The sequence below is a fragment of the Accipiter gentilis genome, chromosome 10 (genome assembly GCF_929443795.1).
Source record: "Accipiter gentilis chromosome 10, bAccGen1.1, whole genome shotgun sequence".
Lineage (NCBI taxonomy): Eukaryota > Metazoa > Chordata > Aves > Accipitriformes > Accipitridae > Astur > Astur gentilis.
The window spans coordinates 5,677,857-5,702,405 of record NC_064889.1 but is presented as its reverse complement, the minus strand read 5'-3'; the positions used below and the strand labels follow the sequence as shown (position 1 = coordinate 5,702,405).

At 39.0% G+C, this 24,549-nt stretch overlaps 1 protein-coding gene across 2 annotated transcripts in view; it reads right to left on the bottom strand.

Annotated features, from left to right (window-relative positions):
- CIB2 (calcium and integrin binding family member 2) overlaps positions 1-24,549 on the bottom strand; it is a 65,234-nt gene that overhangs the window by 15,127 nt on the left and 25,558 nt on the right. For both annotated transcript variants that reach the window (XM_049813263.1, XM_049813262.1), the window contains exons 2-3: positions 23,590-23,624; positions 5,566-5,677 (exon numbers count right to left, since the gene is read on the bottom strand). In XM_049813263.1, coding sequence (XP_049669220.1) covers positions 5,566-5,655 — 90 coding nt within the window. In that variant the 5' untranslated portion in view covers positions 5,656-5,677; positions 23,590-23,624. The remainder of the gene's footprint in view (positions 1-5,565; positions 5,678-23,589; positions 23,625-24,549) is intronic.

Below are 24,549 nucleotides of genomic sequence, written 5' to 3'. Positions count from 1 at the left end.
AATGAGTGGTTTGACAGCAATTATTTCTAAGGTTCTTCCACAGCCTTATGAGACTTGGGAGAGAATTATTATAAAATTTGACACAATTTTGTCCTGCTATTTTCATAAAATCAAGTTCCATTACCCTGGAGACATCTTCTAAAGCAGGGTCAGAAAGCCTCACAGACTTGATATGGTACAAGAAGATAGATTATGATCCGCTTTACTTTCGGAAGTATATTAGGAAGTCTATTATCATTACCACCTAAGATTGCTAAGGAAGTGAGATGTGCTCCTGTACCTCAAAATCTAATCATGGTCCAGTATAAAATTTCTGGTTTATATCTCAGCTTAAGTACCAGGCTGTCTTGTAAATATAGTAGTCTCCCATTTCTAAAGTTTTCATAGAATGAGCTATTCCTTAAGTGTTCAGTCCTGTATCACTGAAGGCAAAAAGAATGTCTGCGATTATCATTTCTTGCTTTCTTTCCTGAACTTAGCCTTGATTTTTCACAAAGCAAATATCAGGATCTGGCAGTTAAACTCCTCAGAGTCATATAACTGAGCCAGAGAATTACATATTGCACTATCAAGATCCTAAAGATAATAACGTAAAACTTAAGGAATACTGATTGTCCATACCAGAAGTGCTAGTACAAGCACCTAAGATGCTACAGTGATGAATGAGTTGCAGACATGTTAGAGAGATATAAAACTACTTGCAGTAATGGATGAATGAATCAAAACCCCTTGAGGATGATACATTTTATCACAGAGATAAGAATTCAATATTTATGCATAAGCAAAAATAACAGATGGCTGAAAGCAATCAGAATACTTCAAGATACTCCCATGCATTCAGACTTTGTGAAGCCCATGCTATTTCATCCTGCCAGCTACTAAAAAACCTGATTAGTTTACTAATGGTCTTAACTATGTGAATATAAAACAATTTTTGTTGTATTGTATTCCATACAACACTAATTTGCATTCTTGTATACAGATGTCCATCCAACATGACAGCACTTCAGGAAGTCACGCAAATATTCCTATTTCAAGGTGAAGAATCTTCTTCCTTTTGTACTTAGCTGCTAAGCTTCAAATGTTCCATGTAACTGCTAGAAGCAGGTCCTTTGATTAAATCATCTCAGACAAATCTCACTGGGGCATTAAGAATAAATCCAACAGATCTAGGGATTGCTTCTAAGGGGAAACCCCCCTCCGCCTATAATATAGGGACTGTCATAATTACCAGTCCATCCAGCGCACCAGCCTAACTCTAAGTGGAACCAGTTGCAGACAAGGCAAGAATTCAAAAAAAAGAGGGAGATACACACAGTGATCCTTACTATAGTATATTCTGAGATTAACACAATGAGCATTTCAGGGACTTTTGGAGTTAGATATTACATCCAGATCATAAAACCTAAGAGCAATCTGTGGAATTCTGCTCTATAAAAGCTCTTAAATAATTTTTGAAGACTAATGCTGTCTTTGCCAAAATGTCTTGTGGCAATGAGTTCCTCAATATATTTACACGTTATGTCAGCTGTCTGTCTGTAATTTCACGCAATACTTCCTTGTCCTTGTGAAAAGTAGTGCATAATTGTTCTGTATTCACCTGTTCGTATCACGATCTCGTAGGTAGGACAAAGATGACTTAGAGCAACCATCCCAATTCCCAACTTTTAGCTCTACTGAGTAATTTAACACTGTACTTCAGAATACAGCCTTAGGGCCTAATTAGATCTGCTTGTGCTAGGAACTTCTCACAGGCTACTGATTTTGATCATAGAATCATAGAATCATTTAGGTTGGAAAAGACCTTCAAGATCATCGAGTCCAACCATCATCCATGTCCACTAAACCATGTCCTGAAGTACCCCATATACGTGCTTTTTGAATGCCTCCAGGGACGGTGACTCAACCACTTCCCTGGGCAGCCTATTCCAATGTCTGACAACCCTCTCAGAAAAAATTTTTTCCTAATATCTAACCTAAATCTCCCTTGCTGCAACTTGAGGCCATTTCCTCTTGTCCTATCTCCAGCCACCTGACAGAAGAGACCAGCACCCACCTCACTACAACCCCCCTTCAGGTAGTTGTAGAGAGTGATAAGGTCTCCCCTCAGCCTCCTTTTCTCTGGGCTGAACAGCCCCAGTTCCCTCAGCTGTTCCTTGTAAGACTTGTGCTCCAGGCCCCTCACCAACTTGGTTGCCCTTCTCTGGACACGCTCCAGCACCTCAATGTCTTTCCTGCAGTGAGGGGCCCAAAACTGAACACAGGACTCGAGGTGCGGCCTCACCAGTGCCGAGTACAGGGGGACAATCACCTCCCTGCTCCTGCTGGCCACACCATTTCTGATACAGGCCAGGATGCCGTTGGCCTTCTTGGCCACCTGGGCATACTGCTGGCTCATATTCAGCCGGTCATCAGCCAACACCCCCAGGTCTTTTTCTGCCAGGCAGCTTTCCAGCCACCCTTCCCCAAGCCTGTAGCACTGCATGGGGTTGTTGTGACCCAAGTGCAGGACCCGGCACTTGGCCTTGTTGAACCTCATACAGTTGGCCTCGGCCCATCGATCCAGCCTGTCCAGATCTCTCTGTAGAGCCTCCCTACCCTCAAGCAGATCAACCCTGCCTCCCAGCTTGGTGTCATCTGCAAACTTGCTGAGGGTGCACTCAATCCCCTCATCCAAATCATTGATAAAGATATTAAACAGAACAGGGCCTAACACTGAGCCCTGAGGAACACCACTTGTGACCAGCCACCAACTGGATTTCATCCCATTCACTACAACCCTCTGGGCTCCTCCATCCAGCCAGTTTTTCACCCAGCGAAGAGTACACTTGTCCAAGCCATGAGCTGCCAGCTTCTCAAGAAGCATGCCATGAGGTGTCAAAGGCCTTGCTGAAGTCAAGGCAGACAACATCCACAGCCTTTCCCACATCCACTAGGCGGGTCACCTGGTCATAGAAGGAGATCAGGTTGGTCAAGCAGGACCTGCCTTTCATAAACCCATGCTGGCTGGGCCGGGTCCCCTGCTTGTCCTGGACTTGCCATGTGAGTGCTCTCAAGACAAAGCGTTCCATAATCTTCCCTGGTACTGAGGTCAGGCTGACAGGCCTGTAGTTATGTCTTAAATCTAATTTTGGATAATCAAGTTTGAAATCTTTGTTGCTATTTCCAAATTGGACTCAATACAGGTCATTTTTGCAAAGTATTATTAATTTTGCCTGTTGCCTAATTTGTGCTATACAAAACTAATGTGAAATATTTATAAGATATCTGAATGGTTAACATATAATAAGATATTTTATGCAATTGAATGAACTGAAAAGAACTTTTCAGCAAGTTCTTTATACCCCCTATTTTGAAGTTCCACAAATACCTCTCTAAATGCACTTGTTTCATTATTAAGTATACAGACACATAATTTAAGCTCTTTCATAGACATTTCAATACATTTAAACACATTATATTGTTGAAAAACAATGTTTTCTTGAATGCTGCTGATACTAAAAGTTCATATATAAACAAACCTTGAACTACACTACTTTTATATCCTGTTCCTACTTCACACTGTAATATAATGGGCAAAGATGAGAAGAATTTTTTTTAAACTACAGTACCTGCATGATTTATTAAATGTCATTCATTTTATTTGAGCTGAGCTAGGAAGATCAACTTTGCAAGCTACAGAGGAGGGAATTACAGTTATACCCGTGGCAGCCAAGGACACATACTTGTAATATGCACACAGCTGATATGAAACTAACCTGGAGCTGGATTCTAATTAGGGTTGGGTTATGCCGCTTTAGGAGTTAAAAGGCTGAATAGATTTCACTCAGATGATGAAAGAACCATTTTGTTAAGTTCTAGGAACAACTCATAGCACATCACACATTGCAATTCTCTAACTATTTAAACAATAGTGAGGTATGTACTAATTTTATTCCTATACTATGTAATATTGTTAAGGAAGGTCATTAGCAAAAGAGCCCTACCAAAATCCTTAACTATTAATATATTTAATAACTGAATGTAGATGTGCTATATTGATGAGAGTGGCATTTATGGCTTTTATGATAGAATTAAAGATGTCTAAAGTTTTCCTTGTATTTTTTTATTTACAAAATTTTAAAATTTATGTCATCTTTATTTTTTATGTGTAATTTTGGAATTAAAGCTAGCTACATCATCTTCATCTACTTTATTACAGGCAACTCATCATTAGAAAGAGTATAAACAGCTACTAGGATTTTGCTGAAGAATCCCATGCTCACTGTGAAAAAGAATCCTAAATTATTTCTCAGTTTCTTCAGAAACCAAAATTTCTAAGCTGTACATAGGTATCTGGTAAACCAGAGTCATAACTGAAGGATGAAAATTTTTAAAAGGCCTTCTATTAAATTAAATGGTCATATGTGTTTAATCTCTAATGTTTCCATTTCTATGAAATGCTGGTCAAACACTTTAACAAACATTCTTTAGAGTGAAATGTGCTTCTTGTTCAATAAATTGTATTGTCTCAGAATCAAACATGCAGTAAGTGTCATACTAAAGGAACAAGGAGTTCTGCAAACTTCAACTTGAAATCCAATTCAAGTGTCTTTCACTTTATGTTGACTTAACCTCCTCCCAGACTGAATTTCTAAAGCAGTGCTTATGCTTGTACTTTTTTTCCCAAAGATTCGATATCTTACAACATTAAGGAAGAATTTCTAAATCATTAAAATGAAGTGGAAGGCCATCAATTACAAGTTTTTTATTGCATTGCTCTTAAAAATCTTAATAACACTTCATGCAACTATCACAGTGAACAAATAGCTGTCTCTACATGATAGTAATGTAAAGATGTCAACTAATTTGCATGCATGAAAAAGAAAATAGACCATGAGACCAAAGACAACATAATTCAATGAACTGTTTAAAAAATAAATGCTAAAAATCTGCATTTGTCCTGTTAAAACCATATTAAATTGTTGAACTGATAAAGACAAATACTATCCCAATTTTTTTTACAGTGACTGCTTTATGCCTACTGCTTCTCCCATATGTAGTTACATGGACTATCTCTCCACTTCCTATCATGTAATGACTCCACAAAAAATGAAAACTCCTGATAATTAAGAAAAACAGTATGTATTGTGCTCTTGCAGCTGATAAAAAAAAAAAAACGGGAAAATCTTTACTTTTGATCAGCAATGTTCTGCACACCTCTGACAATTTCTGATCAACACACTGAGATAAGAACTTCCAATTTCTAACCAGCTGTTCCAGCTCTTCACACAGAGATCCCACTGGCTTCTAAGGGATCGAAATATACAAAGTGGAAAGATGCTAAATTTAATTTTATTTCATAGTCATGTCCTTTAACATCGATCCTAACTATCTCTGCAAGAAAGACATCCACCTAAATATTTTCCAATTTCCGGGGCTGGTTTTGCCCTTGAACAGTAACAGGAAGGGGAAGACCTCAGCATGCCACGTTGCTTCAGGATATCAAACTCACTTGGCAAAACCTCTGGCAGATGAGCAACATAACTTAAGAAGATACAGTTTGTAAGCAGTCAGAAGTGATACCTTTAGTTCAGGCATGTTTATTATAAGCTGCATAGGTAGTTTAACATCTGGGTCCTTTGTGTAGTCCATGGGCACAACATTTGGTGCCATTTCATGGTATCGGCCATGCAACCTGTAAACGAGCAGAAAAAAACCAGCCAATAACCAATTTTAAATAACCAATTCCATTCATACAGTAATCAGACACAAATTTGTCTTGCAGCTCTAATTATTTTTTTTCAGTGCACAAGTCTGAGCCCACCAAATTCCCATCTTTTTGAAAAAAAGAGGGCTTTGATGCAGTATCCAGCATAACTGTTACTAACACCCCCACGTAACTTGAGATGCATAACTAAGTAGTGTTTTACACTACCTGTATATAACATTTAAGTACTGTATAGGTACATGAACAGAAGAAGTAGGGCTGGACCTATGTACTAACACTGTGAGTATAATCCAGGGATCACATCTCAGTGCAAATTATTGGTTGATCTGCACTAGACAAGAAAAAGTTGTTTAACAGCTCAAAGAATTGAAAAGCCAAACAATATGCAACTATGATGCTACAGACAACAGTATCCTTGGGAGACCTTACTTCTGAATTAAAAAAAGCCCTTTTCCTATCTGTGCCTTACTAACATAGCGCATTTAGCCTTACAATTCTAGCACTGGCTGACCCCAACACACAGACCATTTCCACTTCATTCCATTTCACATACTTTTGTTTCATTCTTGGCACAGCTTATTCATCAAACTAGTATATTTTAAAGGCAATAAACAAGTGTTTTTCCTGAGAGATGCAAGTCAAACATTCATTAAAACTAGTTTCGCTCTCTAAAGCTTGCTTATCATGCTAACAGTATTATGTTATAGTTTTGTAAGGGAGCTGGGAAAGGAAGAGTCAAAGGCCATGAAACACATCGATGTTTCTAAAGGTTTAGAAGCTAAATACCAGTAAATTATAAAAACTATCTCAGTCTCAAACACAACCTGGGCAAAGACTACACAAACGTTTCTATAGTGTTACTTCCAACTGTTAATTGAATTTATTTATCAAGTGCTAATCCCACCCTTTATTTGCTGTCTCCAAATATTCTAGCAAATGTGCGCAAAAGCATAGCCCAAAAGCCAAGAGAAAACAGCTATCTGTAAAGAAAACATCGAATTAAGCAGGATTTAAATTTTAAAACTATCTTAGCACATTTATTCTCACTGGGGTGCTCACTCCAACTAGGAATAGGAACATTTCAAGTAAAATGGGTACCCAATTCAAACTCACCAATGGATCTCAAATTTTGAGCTCTCAAACAAACTACAGACAGAAATTGCCTGGTAAGTAAAACATTACCTGTCTAGAAGCAATTAATATACTGGAGGGATTAATTCTGATTCTAGTGATATCTCATTCTAGAGATATCACTAGAATCTAGAAAAGTATCTAGAAGTATTCTAGAAGTATTCTAGAATCCAAGACTTTGTCAAATAACAGCACAAAAAGGTTGGAGAGGGAACACCTGTATCCCAGTGCTCAGTCAGAGATCAACATACTTAGCATGAATGTATGACCTGTCAGTTCTCTATGAAATACCATATATGTAAATAGAAGCAGAAGGAAGATTAGGTAGTTGCTATTCACAGAAAACTTAGAAAATGTCACATACGATAAAATGTAATTTTTATCATATGTGAAAATTTTGTCTTACACCTAACACATGAACTGCTTAGGGCACAAAGCGGTCGTTTTGCCATGTCTTGTGTACTAACACAAAGTATTCTGGTCTCTCATTAGGTTACATGTACTACTCATTTATATATTTAAAAGCTATACTTATTATTTTGTGGCTTATTTTCATTTTAACAAAAAAAATACTGCCCGTTTACTAGATTATACTAACAATTACAAATAGAGATTAACATGTTTTAAACAGCAGAACATAAACAAACCAGTAATACAGGAAGTAATTCCTCACCAACCCCTTTTATCCTTCCAGCTTTAGCTTCAGCAACCCCTCAGTCAGCCCCACAAGCAATGGAGATATTTCAGAGTAATGTGGGTAATTAATTTCAAAAACTATGAGAAAATAATCTACCAGCATCTCTTTTCTCAGCATGTCTTTGGTCATGATTATATGTCAAAAAGAACACATGAAATGGAACATAGAAACATGTTTTGTCTGGACCTTAGGAAACTAACTTCTTTACATAGTCCAGCAATATATTGTGCCATACAGGAAATTAAATATCCACTGACCTAAGCATATTTCAGCTGCTTACCACAGCTCACCCTGACATTTCATAAATACTGTGTAATTCAAGATGCAATAGCCATTTCCCACTCCAGCAGCTGATTTCTCTGTTGTAAACATCAGCTGCAAAGATGCCCCTAAATACAACAGAAAAAAACCAGCTTAAAAGCACTTAAAGGAAAGCAAACCTTTCAAATCAAATATCCATCTAAGGATTTTTTTATTTTTTTTTAAAGCTAGAATACTGAAATAGTGTTCTAGTCTTCGTGAAAACAAAGCATTCATCATTGGAACGGCTTGACCATCGTGGGCAACATCTCAAAACACACTAGCTGGCAATGCCTACCTATTTTAACTGCCAAGATTTTCTTCCCTACTTTCTCTAGCATTAGACTTTTCTGTCTTTACTCTGTCTCCTCCAACATGATTACGAATACAGACACTAAGTTGGGCATCCTAAAGGAGTTCTCCATAATGTCTTTCAGAAGACACAGAAGGGATTGGAATAAAGTGATCTGTGTTTCATAGTTTACTACACTTGTTATAGTAATCTAAAATGCAAGGTATGGAATTTCTCTTAGTTTTCAATAAAGAATGCTTTACAAAACTCTTGTTTGTAAAAAAAAAAAAAGCTGGGTCAATTTCTGCTGGGAACAAACATGTGACAAGTCTAAAAATGTGGGAAAGTATCTGTTACTGAAATACAAGCATATCACAAGAATATCACTTGTTAATAGTAACAAAAGAAACAGCCACAACAGTGTGACTTTGAAGTTACTATAGTACTGGGAATAACACAGTGCTACAATAGGGACTGAATACTAAGATGACAAATAAAAAGTACTCATTACAGGTACATACAGAAGCACTTCATTGTCACCACTGTGACTCTCAGTGATCTGGTACTCAGGACTATTTTTATATAAATACTAAAGCTTCTTATGATGCTCACCAAATTAAATAAGAAATTTTCAAACAGTATCTACAGAGCAAGCAATATTATTCTAACACAAGAAATACCCTTGTAAGGCACACGACAGGTTGCAGTGCTGTGTCCCAGATGCCATTTGCTGTGAAGCAACAGTCTTATTTCAATGATGGAGGCTTAGAGGGAGAGTGATCAAAGAGAGGACACAGCTCTAATCAGCTGTTTATTGACGTTCCTTTTCTCAGGACAAAGGCTTAGTCTCTTTATAATATGCAGCATCAGTGCAAAGCAAACCCATCATTTCTTGCCGAAAGAATTCACTGTCTTGTCCACAGAAATTAGAAGAACCTATTTATACTGAAGTTAATCCAAACTCTCTAGTAACTGAAAGAAGGATCTGATTTTTCAACTGGAAGGTATTGTGGTGTTAATTGCAAGGGACTCAACAGAGCAGTTAGGTTTTGTATTACATCTTAGAACTGCCTTTCTTGTCCCATAGATATCAACTAATTTGTGTCTTCTAGTATAAGACCAACAAAAGCACTATTTTACTGTGGACAAGGCACCTACGATATGTCCACCTGACGGCACCGTGGCATTCTCTCTTATTGTGCTTTTCCTACAACTTCAGACATAGTTTTTGCAATTCCTTCAAGAAAAATGATACTACCGTAGCACATTTACACATCCATACAATGTAAATACACTAATTTCAGAAAGCATCTCTAAGAAAATATTCAATACATCCTTTAGAAGGGATTAGGTTTTACCTAAAAACATTGCCAAAGGACACAAAATAAAACCACATTCCTTTAGTCTGCTGCCACAGATCATAATGGAACTAATTCCTGTTTCCTTTCTGCAAGGAGTTACAGCCAGAAGCATTGAGTTGAACAACACACCTGCTGACAAAACTCAATTTTTAGAATCAGAAAGGGAAATGTGTGCCCATGGACAGAAGGCAGGGGAAAAAAACCAAAGCAAGAAGACAACTCCCCCTGCCAAAAATCTTTACTGTAACACATATATGTCCCTACCTATACATGTTAATACATGCAGTTTCTACACCTGTGTTTTATTCAGAAACATCCACAATTCAGACAGTAATTTTTTTTTTCAAGAAATCTGTTAATATGTTCCCAGTCCATCCTTTTAAAGTTAAGTTTTTCTTTTATCTCTGAAGGTGAGCAGAAAGGAGTTGCCAGGCACTAGTAACTAGATAGCCTTCTAGCACACTGCCTAGAATTAGCAGGAAGGCAGATGATGGACACAGAAATATGCAAGTAAGTAACAGCATATTTGAGGGCAGCTCTGATATCCTGTTTTCTTCCCACTAACTCTTCCACTAATTCACCAAATCTCTCGAAGATCTGTAGGTATAAGAGCTTTCCACCTGAGTGGATTTTACACTAAAGCATCCAAATGAGTCTGTAGGAAGTGGCTGTGATCCAACTCCTGCAAACTAAATTACAGCCATAAAATAGTCTTTCACACGCTTTTATCTGCAAGGATCCTGCAACTCTATTTGTGATAGCCTTATTACATGGCATGATTAGTTAATATCACAGTGAAAAAGGCCATAAGAGTTCTCTAGCTTATGTTCCAAAACCAACACACAGTATGTTGCATAAGCTCCATTGTCCTTTATAATGAAGCAAAGCAACCAACCCAACCAACTGAACAACAACAAAAAAATAGTAACACCTTTTCCCACCGAAAGTTCTGTATTCTGGAAAGTTCTTCAGTGACACCATGCACTGTTTTATGCCAAACTGCATTGCCAGTCTCTCAAATGACCAGATTTTGTAGAAAATGGGTTGAGAAAAATAACAAAGCTGCCTCAGCCTCTTACGGGATTCTGAGAGCCACATATCACAGCGAAACACAGTTCCTTTTGCACAAGTTTCATCAACACTTCTGTTTACTTGAGTAACCTACATTACACTGGGTGAGTACTTTTGGCAAGGAAACTGAATGCATTTCTGATCAAATATTCTATAACATAACATAAAGATCAGTAGACATAAGGGTTATTTATACTGATAACCCTCCTGTCTTTATGCAATACATCACTGCATCAATTTGTCATACCACTGCCATACTTGGACCAAGTACTGTGAGAAATACTGTGAGTCAGACTCAATAATCATCTCCCAAACGCTGCACCAATTGGCACTGTTCTGACACATCTCTCAATTAACATTAATTACTAACTGTAAATAGAAAACAAACCTCTGTGGTAAAGGCTCTAGTATTTCTCCTGTTTATAGAAGTGGAAGGCACTTCAGGTGACTTGAACACATTAGCAGTTGTAATCTAGAGAGGAAAGGCGTTTTACCCTTTTACTCAGCATGCCCCTCAACAAGAAGCATATCTGAAAACAACCTAAAGCTGCTTTAGGTATCTGCCCTAGTCACAGAAACATTTATGTCTTGTCAGGAGAGCAACGAAAGGTTTTGCAGTGTTGTCTGAACACATAGATTTGGAAAGGCTGCCATTACCAAATACAGCCCAGGATCTACAACCAGCCTCACTGTCTTTGCAGTAGCGACTACAGATCTTGCAGTGATATTTGCTTCAAAAAATTCTTCTGGATGCATGCAGAAGCATTTTCCCATTCCTGGATGTGCTCTCTTTGTTGCCAGGATCCCTTATTTACTCTGCAAGGAACAAGGAGAGGAAAACCTGGCAGTGTGTGTATTGGTTTTGTTTGGCAAGGTTTTGGTAGCGGGGCGGGGGGGGGGGGGGGTTACAGGGGTGGCTTCTGTAAGAAACTGCTGGAAGCTTCCCCTGTGTTCGAGAGAGAGCAAGCCCATATTAGCCGGCTCTGAGACGGACCCGCCGCCGGCCAAGGCCGAGCCAATCAGTGATAGTGGTAACGCCTCTGTGATAACATTTTTAAGAAGGAAAAAAAGTTGGGACGGAGAGAAACTGCCGCCGGAGTGAGGAGTGAGAACATGTAAGAGAAACAAGCCTGCGGACACCAAGGTCAGTGAAGAAGGAGGGGGAGGAGATGCTCCAGGCGCCGGAGCAAAGATTCCCCTGCAGCCCGTGGTGATGAAGACCCTGGTGAGGCAGGCTGTCCCCCTGCAGTCCAGGGAGGTCCACGGTGGAGCAGATATCCACCTGTAGCCCGTGGAGGACCCCACGCCGGAGCAGGTGGGTTCCCGAAGGAGGCTGTGACCCCGTGGGAACCCTGCGCTGGAGCAGGTTCCTGGCAGGACCTGCGGATCTGTGGAGAGAGGAGCCCACGGAGCAGGCTTTCTGGCAGGACTTGTGACCCCGTGGGGGACCCGCGCTGGAGCAGTGTGCTCCTGAAGGACTGCACACCGTGGAATGGACCCATGCTGGAGCAGTTCGTGAAGAACTGCGGCCCGTGGGAATGGCCCACGTTGGAGGAGTTCGTGGAGGACTGTCTCCCGTGGGTGGGACCCCACGCTGGAGCAGGGAAGAGTGTGATCAGCCCTCGTCCTGAGGAGGTGAAGCGGCAGAAAATAACGTGTGATGACCATAAACCCCATCCCTGTCCCCCTGTGCCGCTGGGGGGGCTTGGTGGTGAAATCCGGGAGGGTAGTTGTGCCTGTGAAGAACGGAGGGGTGGTGGGAAGGTGTTCTGAGATTTCATTTTACTTCTCATTACCTTGCTCTGGTTGATTTGTAATAAATTGAGTATGTTTTGCAAATTGAGTCTGTTTTGCCCGTGACGGTAATAGTGAATGATCTCTCCTGTCCTTATCTCGACCCGCGAGCCTTTTGTTATATTTTCTCTCCCCTATCCAGCTGAGGATGGGGGAGTGATAGAACGGCTTTGGTGGGCACCTGGTGTTCAGCCAGGGTTAACCCATCACAGTTTACTAGTGTCTTCCCTCCCACAGATGAGGGTGGGAGGGAATCTAGTGACAAGTTTAATGACAAATTTAATTTACCAATGATGCCCCGTCCCCACAGATTTTGGTATACGTTTAAGCTTAATGTACTATAACCAAGGATTAAGGCTGTGATTCAGTATCACTTTAATCCAGTCTAAAACCAAACTGCTGATCTGCCGTCGCAGAAATTTCAAGCCCATCTACCCACTCACCTGCCTTGCACAAGCACCAACACTTAATAAACTGCAGTGAGGTTCAGGGAACTGATGTGTTTGAAAATACAAAAGTTTTCAGTCAGCTCCTTGAGGTAACTGACGCAGTTGCAACAGCAGTACTGCCTGTGCAACTAAATGAGGGTACTTTTTCTATTGAATTAATCAGTTAAGGGCAGAACAAGACCCCTGTAGGCAACAGAAGTTTTAAAATCAACTCAGCTGCCCATCAGCCACTCAAAAACCAGAAAAGCTGTATTCAGAAAAAAAGCCCCACAATTGCCTCCACAGCCTACTTTTATTTATGCTAACTTTCATTCTACCACTTGTGAGTACTTCAGGTGGGTCAGAGTCTGTCCCCATTTCTCTAGGGTGTAGCATCCTGGAGTCAGCAAGAGTGACACTTTGTGGCTGCATACTGCTTGACTGGGATGTCTCCAAACTCAGACCCTCCAGCTATACCTGTGTAGATTTCCAAGCTTACACACTGGAGCAAATGTTTTAATTTGCTATTGAGCTTTGAGAGAAAGTCAGATTGTACCCAAGGTCACCAGTGGGTGTGTTAAACAGAGAGCAGCTCTTCCTTGGCTTGATACACATAAATCACCACCATTAAATGTAGTGACAACACATTACAGCTGGCTGGGCTGCCTTTGTAACAAGAACTCTGCACTAAAGGAGTGGTGAAAACAAAAGATAAAAGCTTGTAATGGCTCATTGATTAGAAATAAGTAGAGGCTTTAAAGCGGCCTTTAGAACCTACCAAACATCTCACCGACTCTGGTCCTGCCTTCACAGTACAATCACTTGATTTATGTTGTAAAGGAAAAACATTTTTATTCAGCAATATATATCCTGTTTATTCCTAAATAACAAGAATGCATTCAAAGACTTCAACATTACAATCAAGACCATCCCAAAGAGTAAATACTAGATTGCTCTGCATATTCACAGAAAATAAACAGCAAAATGGCTTAACTGGAACAATGAATGAAAGCAGTGAGTGCTGATGGACAGTCCCTCAAGGAGTTCCTAAGAATCGTGACATGACCTGACCAGAGACTGACTGTACAAAACGGAATAAACTATGTCAGCAGCAGGTCCAGGGAAGCGCTCTGTTGCTGTTCAGTTGCACTTTCAGTTATTCACCACAATCAAAGCTACAAGGTCTTGTCCAGTTGCTAGAGTTGAACAAAACAGCCGTAGAAGGACTTCTTGTAATATGCAGAGAAGTAGTCACCACTCCAGAGACCAGCAAGAGCACTGACAAGTCCCTCCATTGCCCTGGAAACAGACTGATCTGAGCAATCAGTCCTTCTGAGCCCCTGGAGACACAGATGGCTGGAAACAAAGAAACAACAGCATTCGAGGTGGGATTGCACAGACTGCAGGAAAGAATGCATCGTGCTGATGCAAAGACACTGATAGGAACTGATTTACAACTGATGCTACAGAGGCTGAGCCCCCTACCAATGCAAATTGTTGAGGTGCACATACTCTTTTGTCCTATAGTGCTATTATAGCAGATGGGCAAATGTGTGATCACAGAGCTGGGGAGCAAGTCCAGACAGACCTGTATCTGTAAGTCTACCACACAGAGAGAAAAAGTTGCCATAGCTGAAAGAGAAGGAGGTTCTTTAGTCTGGGGTTGAGAAACTGAGGAAGGAAGGGCCTTCAGGGCTGCCTGCAACTGATATGGAAAGTACTTCCCGGGTCTCAGATTTATGCCATATATTCACAAACTGCTTTTGCAGCAACAGTTAAATGTTGCACATGGTAACTAAAGCATAAGTCTCTGTGCTGCAGCAATTCCTCAGCGAATTATTGCCTCCAATGATTGTAAGAGTTTAGAACAGTCCATTAGAGAAAGGGGTCTACCATATGAATATGAAACCAAATCAGTAAGAAACTTGGTGCCATACCTGAAGGCACCAGCCAGGGATGTCAGATAGACACTGGAACCACAACTCACTAAATTGCCACACTTTGACAAAAGGATACAGAACAAAGAATAATAAAGAACAAAGAATAGTGAGAAACACAAGGAAGAAGAGCTGAAAGGTGAAGGAATTTTGTTACATTTCTGTTACTGATATGCCTTGTTCCTTCTATGTTTTCCAGTTGAAGTTATTTTTCATTATATCAATAAAATACAATAAATGGACACAGTAATCAGATTTTTAAAAATGCAGCATAAGAGGAAAAGGTGGATAGATGAGCCTTCTGCCAGCTTTTAGTTAACATGTCAAGCATTCTTTCATCTCTGCAATGCAAAATGAAATAGTACTAATTAATTCAAGACAATACTAAATACGTATCCTCCTAAAATATCTGTAGTAAAATTAAAAAGAAATTCTGCATAAGAAATGTTATTGACAGATAATTTATAATAAATTTATTCTAAAAGATCTAGTCATAGTTAGGAAAGCTCTTCCTTTCAATACATGTAACTCTGCTGTTCACAGAACTACATGATGCATAGTAAGTATAGATAAAAGCCGTTTATAGTATCTTTCCTTCCTTGAAGCACTACTGAAAAGCCTGCTCACTGGCCTCTCTTCTGCTGGTGATTCAGAGAATCACAGAATGATTTAAGGTTGCAAGAGACCTCCAGAGATCATCTGGTCCAACTCCCTGCCAAGCAGGGGCATCTACAGCAGGTTGTCCAGGACCCTGTCCAGATGGCTTTTGAATATCTCCAAGGATGGAGACTCCACAACCTCTCTGGGCAGCCCATTCCACTGCTCTGTCACCCTCACAGAGGAAAAAAAAAGGAAAAAAAACACCAAACCAAACAACAAAAAAAGTGCTTCCTTATGTTCAGACAGAACCTCCTGTGTTTCAGTTTGTACCCATTGCCCCTTGTCCTGTCACTGGGCTCCATCTTCTCTGCACCCTCCAGATGCCAGCTCTCTCAGCCTTTCCTCATGTAAGAGATTCTCCAGTCCTTTAACCATCTTAGCGGCCCTTTGCCAGACTATCCAGTAGCTTCATATCTATCCTGTACTGGTGAGCCCAGAACTGGACAGAGTAAACCAGTACTCCAGATTCCATACAGATCAACACTGAGAATGACTTTGTCCTCACCTGAGCCTAACAAAATAGGTGCAACCTGACTAAAATATAATAAAGGAAAGTTTTATGGTACAGGAGATGCAGGAACTGTCTTGAAGCCTTTTTTTTCCCCCCTTCATTCATAGACTATACAAAAATATTATTAACAACAAGAACAGAAATATAATTAACAAGAAGATCAATAGCAGCTTCAGGATATATGTTCTTCTTGTATGTAGTTTCTTGCACAAAATTCAGGAAGATTCCCAAGAGTATAGAGTTCTCCCAAACTTTATTCTCTTGGCAGACACATTTTTTTCCCAAAGTTGACAATATGGGAATTTCCCCTTTCTACATACGAACCCCAAACTTTTTGAAAGATGAGATTTGTTAGAAAAAACAGGAGCTGTGTTCTAACCACTCCCACCATTTGCATAGCAAGTGGCTCCACAGGGAGATGCATCTCAAGAAGTTTGCTGCATTTGCTCCCTTATAAGGAAGGCTTTCCACATACTTGGAGGAAAACACTGCTATCTCCCCAGCTTAACTTTCAGGCAGGTTTTAGATTTAAAATACAGCATACAGCTGGACTGGATAGAAGGGCTCCTCAGCACCTCACCTTTCACCCAACAAAAACATGCCAAGAAACAGGCAGAGGAAAGAATGCAACAGAATTACTAATTTTCTTCTTCAAAAAGGTTCAAAGGTTTGTTGACTGTCCAGATGGTGCCCATCTTGGTAATTTAGTGCCATATTCCCCCAGCAGTTGTCTCGCTAGGTTAAATCAGTCTCAAGCTACACAACTTCAATTTACATATTTTGTGCTTTTTGGCTAGGACAGACATCCAAGAACACCTGTGTTTGAATGCTTGGGTATTTGCCAAATTGTACTAGTCTACAGGGAGAAATGGAAACAGATGTGCTGGCTAGCAGATAAGCATTATTACTGGAGTAAAAGCTTGTCTGCTAGAAAATCAGATTTACAAAACAGAGTAAGAGAAATACTGTCTTATAAAAGACAACTCAACCATTTGTTCCCATTTACAATCACAAGTGAAGCATGTTATATAAACAGATTAATTGCTATGAATAAAGTGTTTTTCCAACCTTTCTTCGTAAGTCATTTTTTCCTCCTATTCTTGTTTCTCTTCACTGGACGTTTTCCAGTACAACAAATCTTTTTTGAATGGTGATGCCCAAAACTAAACAGTCTATTCCTACTGAGGTCCCAGCAATGCTGACTGGAATGGAATTCTCCCATTTTATATAAAATGCTGAGGTTAATGCATCCTATAACTACATTTCCCTTTTTTGCAAGAGCATTGGGGGGTTGTGGGTTTTGTTTGTTTGTTAAAATTATGCTCACTTTGCTTAGATCAACTAACCCCCTGCCCCATTTTTTTTTTTTTTACATTGCATTCTGCACTTGCAAATTTTTCTCAGTTCTTAGTACTTGACTGTGAATCTTCTGTTGCTCATTTTGGATCTAATAATTTCACTAATATATTGAGCACTGTTTAAAAAGCTAATCTTGATCTTCATAGTGTCTGCAAACCTCTTCACCTCAATGTTTCTTACCATTCTTACGAATTTTAGAAGTAATGTTCAATAGTACCTTAGCCAACAGGTTAGCGCACTTATACAGGTAGAAAAGGACTATCACACAGAGGAATATATAAAAAACTTTGCCAAAATAAAGATATGTTGCATCTGTTTCTTTTCTCTTATCCACAAGAGCAGCCAGAGGAAGAGATTTGCTTTTAACAAACCCACAGTCGCTGCCTCTAAGCACATATTATGTTCTAGGCACTTACAAACTGATTGTCTACCAGTGTGTTCTGGCATCTTTCCATACACCAAAGTAGTGTCCTGGAGTTACACACACCGGTCTAATTTCCACATTCTCCTTAAGAAAATGGGGCATGTTTTCAAAGCCCTAACACATACCTACCAACAAAATCGTTAACAACTCTCAAAATTTGTCAGCTGTCCTGTAAGTATTTTAGATAATGTTTTGAGTCAGTGATAACATAAATACGTCTACATTACCCAGCATTCTCGAACATGTTCTTGCCCTGGGCCCATGAGTGAATCCTCTTAGTTGTGTTAAGCACTTAACAAAATTAACCATCTTTAATAAAGACTTAAGAGCATATTTAGGTTTTCTGGTGATAAATAGCTACCAAACACTGATAATGATCTATGGTTTCTATTTTTCTCTTTCACCAGGCATGCCTGCCTCTGCTGCAGTCTAACTTACTTTTTTTTCCCCTAGATCCATTTTCATTATTCTGTGTTCCTTTCTTCTTCACCTTAAATTCTTAAATTCTACTCTTTCCTGATAATTTGCAAATTATCCACACTCAGATTATCAATCAAGAGAATGTGTCCTCAACCCCTTTGACCACAGCCTCCATTCATGTTGACTTAAGTTGACACTGGTATCAAAGCCTTACACACTAAAGTTAGACTAAGCCCATCTAACACCTTACTGGTACTGAAATGCTAAGTCTTGCTCTTCTCTCCTTTCCTCATTTTCAGTTGCATTTGCTCGCTCCAGCTCTTGTGCCAGCTTTAGCACTCATCTGATCCCTCAGAGAGCTCATTAAACCAGTGGAAAATAGATTTGTGGATGTTTGGGCTTTTTGATGGGCTACTTTTCTTGTAGGGACAGATAAAAACACTTAGCCCATTTCACCTAATTGCAATCTCATGCTGGTTTACATCAGTTCAAATCAATCTAAATTGGAGCTACCATATTCATCCCTTCATGCCCACCTACACAACTGTGCCCCTTCCCTTGTGTCCTCACTAACACTCATACAAATGGATGGTGAGCCAGCCAGGGTGGCTGACTTCAGCCAAAAAGCCATTAACATTGTGGGGTTTTTTTGAAGGTTACTCCTTGCTGGATTGTCTCACTGAATTACGCAGCTGCACAAGAAATTCAGTTCAGCCTAAACAGAACTGGGCCTGCACTTCCTTCATATCACATATGAGAGCATTCTGCAGTGCATAAAGAAACACACAACAGTACGTAGTTCCCTCTTAACTGAGGTAGGGGCATGCTAAATAAGTAAGTGCTAATTAACAAGGGGGTCATAACCCATTTTATTGCCACTCAGTAAAACTTCACCTCAGATGTGCAGAAGTACCTCTTAATTCTACTCTGTTCCTTAGTAATTTGTATGCAACAGTTTACACACAGTAAATAAAGGGTATGGATTGTATTAATATCTGCCATATCATACACTAATTACATATAGAAGTTCCCAATAAGCAGAAACATCACACTGTGAGGATAAGGCAGAAGAGGAAATACAATGATTCCAAGTAAATACCCCTTCTCCCATGATTTTAGGCCTTCACAGAACTACTCCCCTGATTTTATTCTTCCAAGCATTTTACAATCAAACATTAATATTCAGCTTTGTACTTTTTGAACAGAGCATCTATTTTTCACCATCGATTAACCTAATCCCTTACCCCAAGAATATCTATTTTTCAATTATATTCTAAGATTGTACTGTTTCTTGTAAGTATTTTTGGTTTTGCTGGTTTTGATACAGCTAAGGTACAAACTCCTGCAGGCAATGGCTCCCTTTTCTCCCACACAGAGCCCGTAAGCAGAAAAGTTTTATTTAGCCTAACATAAATAATATAATTGAGTCTAAGCGTATGCTTTGTTCTCTTCTCATGAAATTATTTGTTTCCTTACAACTTCAGTTATGAAATACAAAATGTATTCTTAGGCTTTCACAGTACTCAGGCTGAGGTCCATTACATGTTTCTTATTGGAAGAAGCTATACTTCTATTTCACAATAATTTAGAACAATCGTGGGCATTATCACTGGCATCACTCGTGCCCTTTTATATTACTGAAGAGAGAAAAGCAAACCAAGACAAAATTCTTTATGTATATTTCTATGCTTTTTAGAGGAAACAGCACTTACTGAAAGTCTGTCAGGGTTGTTTTAACTTAAATACTATGTGCCACATTCAACACTTCACTATTGTTTAATTGTTCTATTTAAATGACCAGGTCTACCAGGTGACAATAACACCTCTCAGAGACACCATAAGCCTCAAAAAAAAATATTAAGAGCGGCTTCTTCACTACCATAAAATGTGAAAGCTACAACCAAGATCACTTTTAGCATGCTGCGTGTAAAAATAGTTCAAATTATCCTTATCAGGCAGAGCTTGCAATCTGAACAGCCAAGACAAAGGAAATACTATCCTCATACTTAAAAGGCACAAAAATATTAAGTGTAGGCAACACAGTCAAACTACAGTGGCAATTTGTCAAAGGTGCTCCGTTGCTTACATACACTAGTGACAGAGTAAGAAAGTAAACGGGAGCTTCCAATCCCCTGGTCCCTATCCCACCCATAGTCCCCATATCAAACTTTCTTGGATAGAAAAGCATCCGCTTGTTCTTGAATAGCAGGAGAATCTTTTCCACAATTCAATGCTGCTTCCTTTATCACCAAGGCCTATGAATTACAGTGACCTCCTCTATGTCATACTTCCCATGCAAGGAAAGAACATTACGAATCATCTGTCTGCAAATGTAGTTTCAAATGACACAGTTTTGAAAGACATACATGTAGCGTTCTGTTCAGCACTGTGGAATTTGTAGTACTGTGCAATCTGCCCAAATCAAAGAGGAAATAAAGATCCATTTCTACTCAGATAGTCCTTTATGCTGCCAACAGTCCTGCAGGACAATGGAGTGCTCTTACTGAAATAAATTATGACCTGTTTTTACCATTACCAAAGGTCCCGTGTGCAATACAGTCTCAGGTTTTGGACGTGGCATACACCAAAAATCAACCCCAGAATACTGTTACATAAAAAAATATTTGCAAATGCAGTTCATTTATTGTTGTGATTTTTAGAATGTTCTGAAACATTGTCTTCAGTGCCCTGATATCAAACTTCAACATAAGTTTTATCTCAGGCTCGCATGCCAAGAAAAAACGAAGAATGCATGCAAAAGTTTTGACAACTCCATACAGAAGCATCTCTTAACTTCAGCCAGTTTTTATCTGATTGTCAAAGCTGCACATTGCAAACTCATTCTCTACAAGTATTTTTTTATCCACTGCAACCCAGAAAAAGAGAACAGGACTTGCTGACTCTTCATTTCATAGCCAGATTTTGCAATACTGTAAATTCCTGTTTGCCTACCATACAATGACATTTTCTGACTTCATTACTTCATATCTTTTTTTGAAATCTGCAGTGTATTTTTCTAAGTACACTTTCTGTATTTTCTCAGTTGCGCATGATGGTTCAAATTCGCAGTTTGGAAACACTGTTTTCCAGATTAAAAAAAAAGTTTCCCTTTTCAGATTCAGCAGTTTCCTAATTACAGCTTCTGTGGATATGTTTGATTCCTTATTTCCTTTCTTTCATCAGCATTTTACAGTTCTGAGTCCATTCGCCCCCCACCAATGTCAGTCTTGCTATAAAACTGGTCACATTTTATGTCATATTCTTTTAATTGGGCCTGTAGTAGACATGTTTTAGGCTTCCTATTTGTCCACAAATTTTTCTCTAGATTTATTTTAGGTGTACAAATACCAAAATCCACTTTTCTTCTTCCAGTGGAAATCAAGAATTCTTTCAGGCTAATTACAATATTTCCTTAGAGATTATTGCAAAGGAAAAAAGAAATTACTCCTTAGAGCAAGACAACATAGTATGACAGTTTACAAATCACTTCCCCTGGAAGAGTCCAAATTGTCCGACTAGATCCAGTATTCAAAGGGACAAAGAGAACCTTAACTTACATAAAATCCTTAATTCATAATTATCTCCCTTGTAGGAACACAGTACAAATACAAATAATTCACTGTTTATAAAGCTTTTAACAATTCTGAGTTTCAAGGGGACTTTAGAAATGTAAAGCAATTTTTTTCAGTTTATCAATCCAAACAAATTTATTTCAGAACTTGTGTATCAAGGTAGCCCTGTGAAACAGAACAGTATTTGTTGATTTTTAAAAGACTTAGAAGGTGGCTAAAGGTCTGTTTTATACAGGAAATTACACTAAACCTTTAGGTTTTTTTTTTCTTCTGGCTATATAAAGCATCTATCTGAGACTGGGTGGCTACGCAGGGACATTTTTTATTCCATATCCAACTGCTGGAACTAATGATGGTACAGGAATATCACCGAATCACTTCAGGCTTCTAAACCACAAGTCTCTTATTTTGGACTCACAGCTGCTTTTCTGAATGAATTGTGATAATAAATTCTGTTATTGCCAAAGTCAGAACTAACTACATTGCAGCCCTCACAGAACATATAACCATTCATTTTTAAGCTGCATGACTTTTTGTAGGGTTATCACAAACACAGTATGACACCTCTGTATAGCTAACAATTATGTAGCATTCCTAGAGGTTCGCAGCTGAGGAATGCTTTGCTGAAGAAGTTACATCCATGGTATGGTAATTCACTTCTGTGAAGCCTTGACTCGCTTTGAGGACACCAGTATCTCTGTTGGAGCCAACCTGCGTTAAGCTTATCTGTGGGCCAGCTATCACCCACTCACTGCACACATATTCTGACTCATTCAGTCACACCACTATGTATCATGAAAATGTACTTCAACAGTGTGACTAAATTTTAAACCATAACAGTTATGTAAGAGGGACCTGGACCAAATTAAATCCTGGATTAGGTGGAGGTATTGCAATGTTCTTAGCACACAGTGGTCTCACAGATGTTGTGCACTGCTGAGGAGTGAGTACATCATTTCTCTGTGACTAATGAGAATAAGGTATGCAAGAAATTAACTGAAACACCACCTCTATTTTTCCAGAAAAAAATAAAGCACCCCACTCAAAGCCATGCCATTAGTTTTTGCCTTGACAGAGTCACTGAACACCAGTCTTACTGAGGTTTACAGCAACAGAGCAGAGGCAAAGAACCAGGAGACCATGTCTATTTTTTATCTCAAAGCAGTTCCCAATATTTATGAAAACAAGAGCTTCTTATGTCTGAAAAATTACTCAAATTTGAGATTGCTGAAGCATTATGCACTCCTAGGTCTAGATACATACCACAGATTTATTCTTACTCCCTAATGGGGTAAACATCCTCAGGAAAAACAACAGGTGTACTGACAGGAGAGGATCTATGTCTTACTTTTACAGATCCTTAATCTGAATGGTTAGAAGATCAAGAATCCATGGCAGGATCCAGGACAAGAAGTCAGTGTATACACAGGCAGAAATTACTTCAGTTTGGCTCCATCCATCACTACCAAAAAAACCCAAGTCCCTTCTATTGCCAACAGTGATCCCAATCTTTGTGATTTTCTGTAGAGAGAGTTTGTACAGAAACAAACATTCTTGGCACTCTACAGTTTAAGTTCCACCAGTTTTCCCCACACTTAAGTCCATACCAAAACCTGTACTGACTGAAAGATGTGCCCTCATTGCTATAACTGAGCCGAAAAGCAGCAAATGCCTTTCATAAAAAGTCACTGGCTCTCAACTGTTCAATGGCTTATCCCTAGAAGTCTATGATACTGACATTAAGCTAATCACCATGTGTTTCCTAATACACATTTACATATTATAAGTGTACCTTGAGTCCAATCCTACACTCGTTCATTCATACAAAATAACTGCCTTTATTTGATTTCCTCACAAATCAGAAAAAAGATTTAGTCCCTTCATATGAATCACAAAGGAAAAATTTAATACAATTTACTTACCGAAGGATTTCTTTCCGAGTGAAGAACGTGCAATCCTGTTAAAAAAAAAAAAAACAGAAAATATGTTATAGTACTATAGAAAAATTGAAAACGGCAAAGAATTATTTTTCAGCCTTTTGGAAGGAAACTCAGATCTGGCAGAAAAACATTAAAGATGCCATTTGAGTACCATCTGCTTCTGACTCAGAGAGCAATATACGCTATAAAATAACTGAAATATCTCAAGGACAGGGCTATCAATAAAAAAACCCAACTGTTAATGTGAAACTTCAGGAGAAAAAAACCTGGCTTGCTGAAATAATTCTCCACTGTGGAATGACCAGACCAGAAACAAAATTAAATGAAAAAAGGTATTGGCCAAAAACATTCAATAAATGGATCTAGAAAGCTATAAATAACAAATAAATGAAGAAAACTATCTTCTAACTTGGAATATTCCTCTATTAGAGACAACTGATTTAATAAAAAAAGTCATGCACTTATAAGTTATTAACTCTTTTTGCTAACATTTACTTTGCACTGTGGTCACTTCAGCAAAGACTGCAAAATCCTATTGGTTAGGAACACAGATAAAAGGACAGCCCCTGCTCCAAAGAGCAGGCAAACTATTCAGCTTACCCTGTGGTATCACAGAATTCGAAATACCTTACTAGAATGTAAAGTAGAGCTGGCAGAACATGAAAGAAGAGCTTCCAAGCATTTGCTTACATTCTAAATGGCTCTGTAGTGGGACTACATTTACACCGGTTTAATTCACTCTGTATGAACATTGGTGTTTTGCTAGAAGAATTCACACGCTTCACAGAAGAACCATAATATGAGCAGTGAAATAGTTTACGTTTCATGTATTTCGACATCAGTCACAAAACAAGTTGTATTTTCAGGTGCTGTAAGGAACTGTAATAACCAGTCTCATCCCATTAACAAAAATAGCCCCTAATCCCCACTATGTTATCTAAT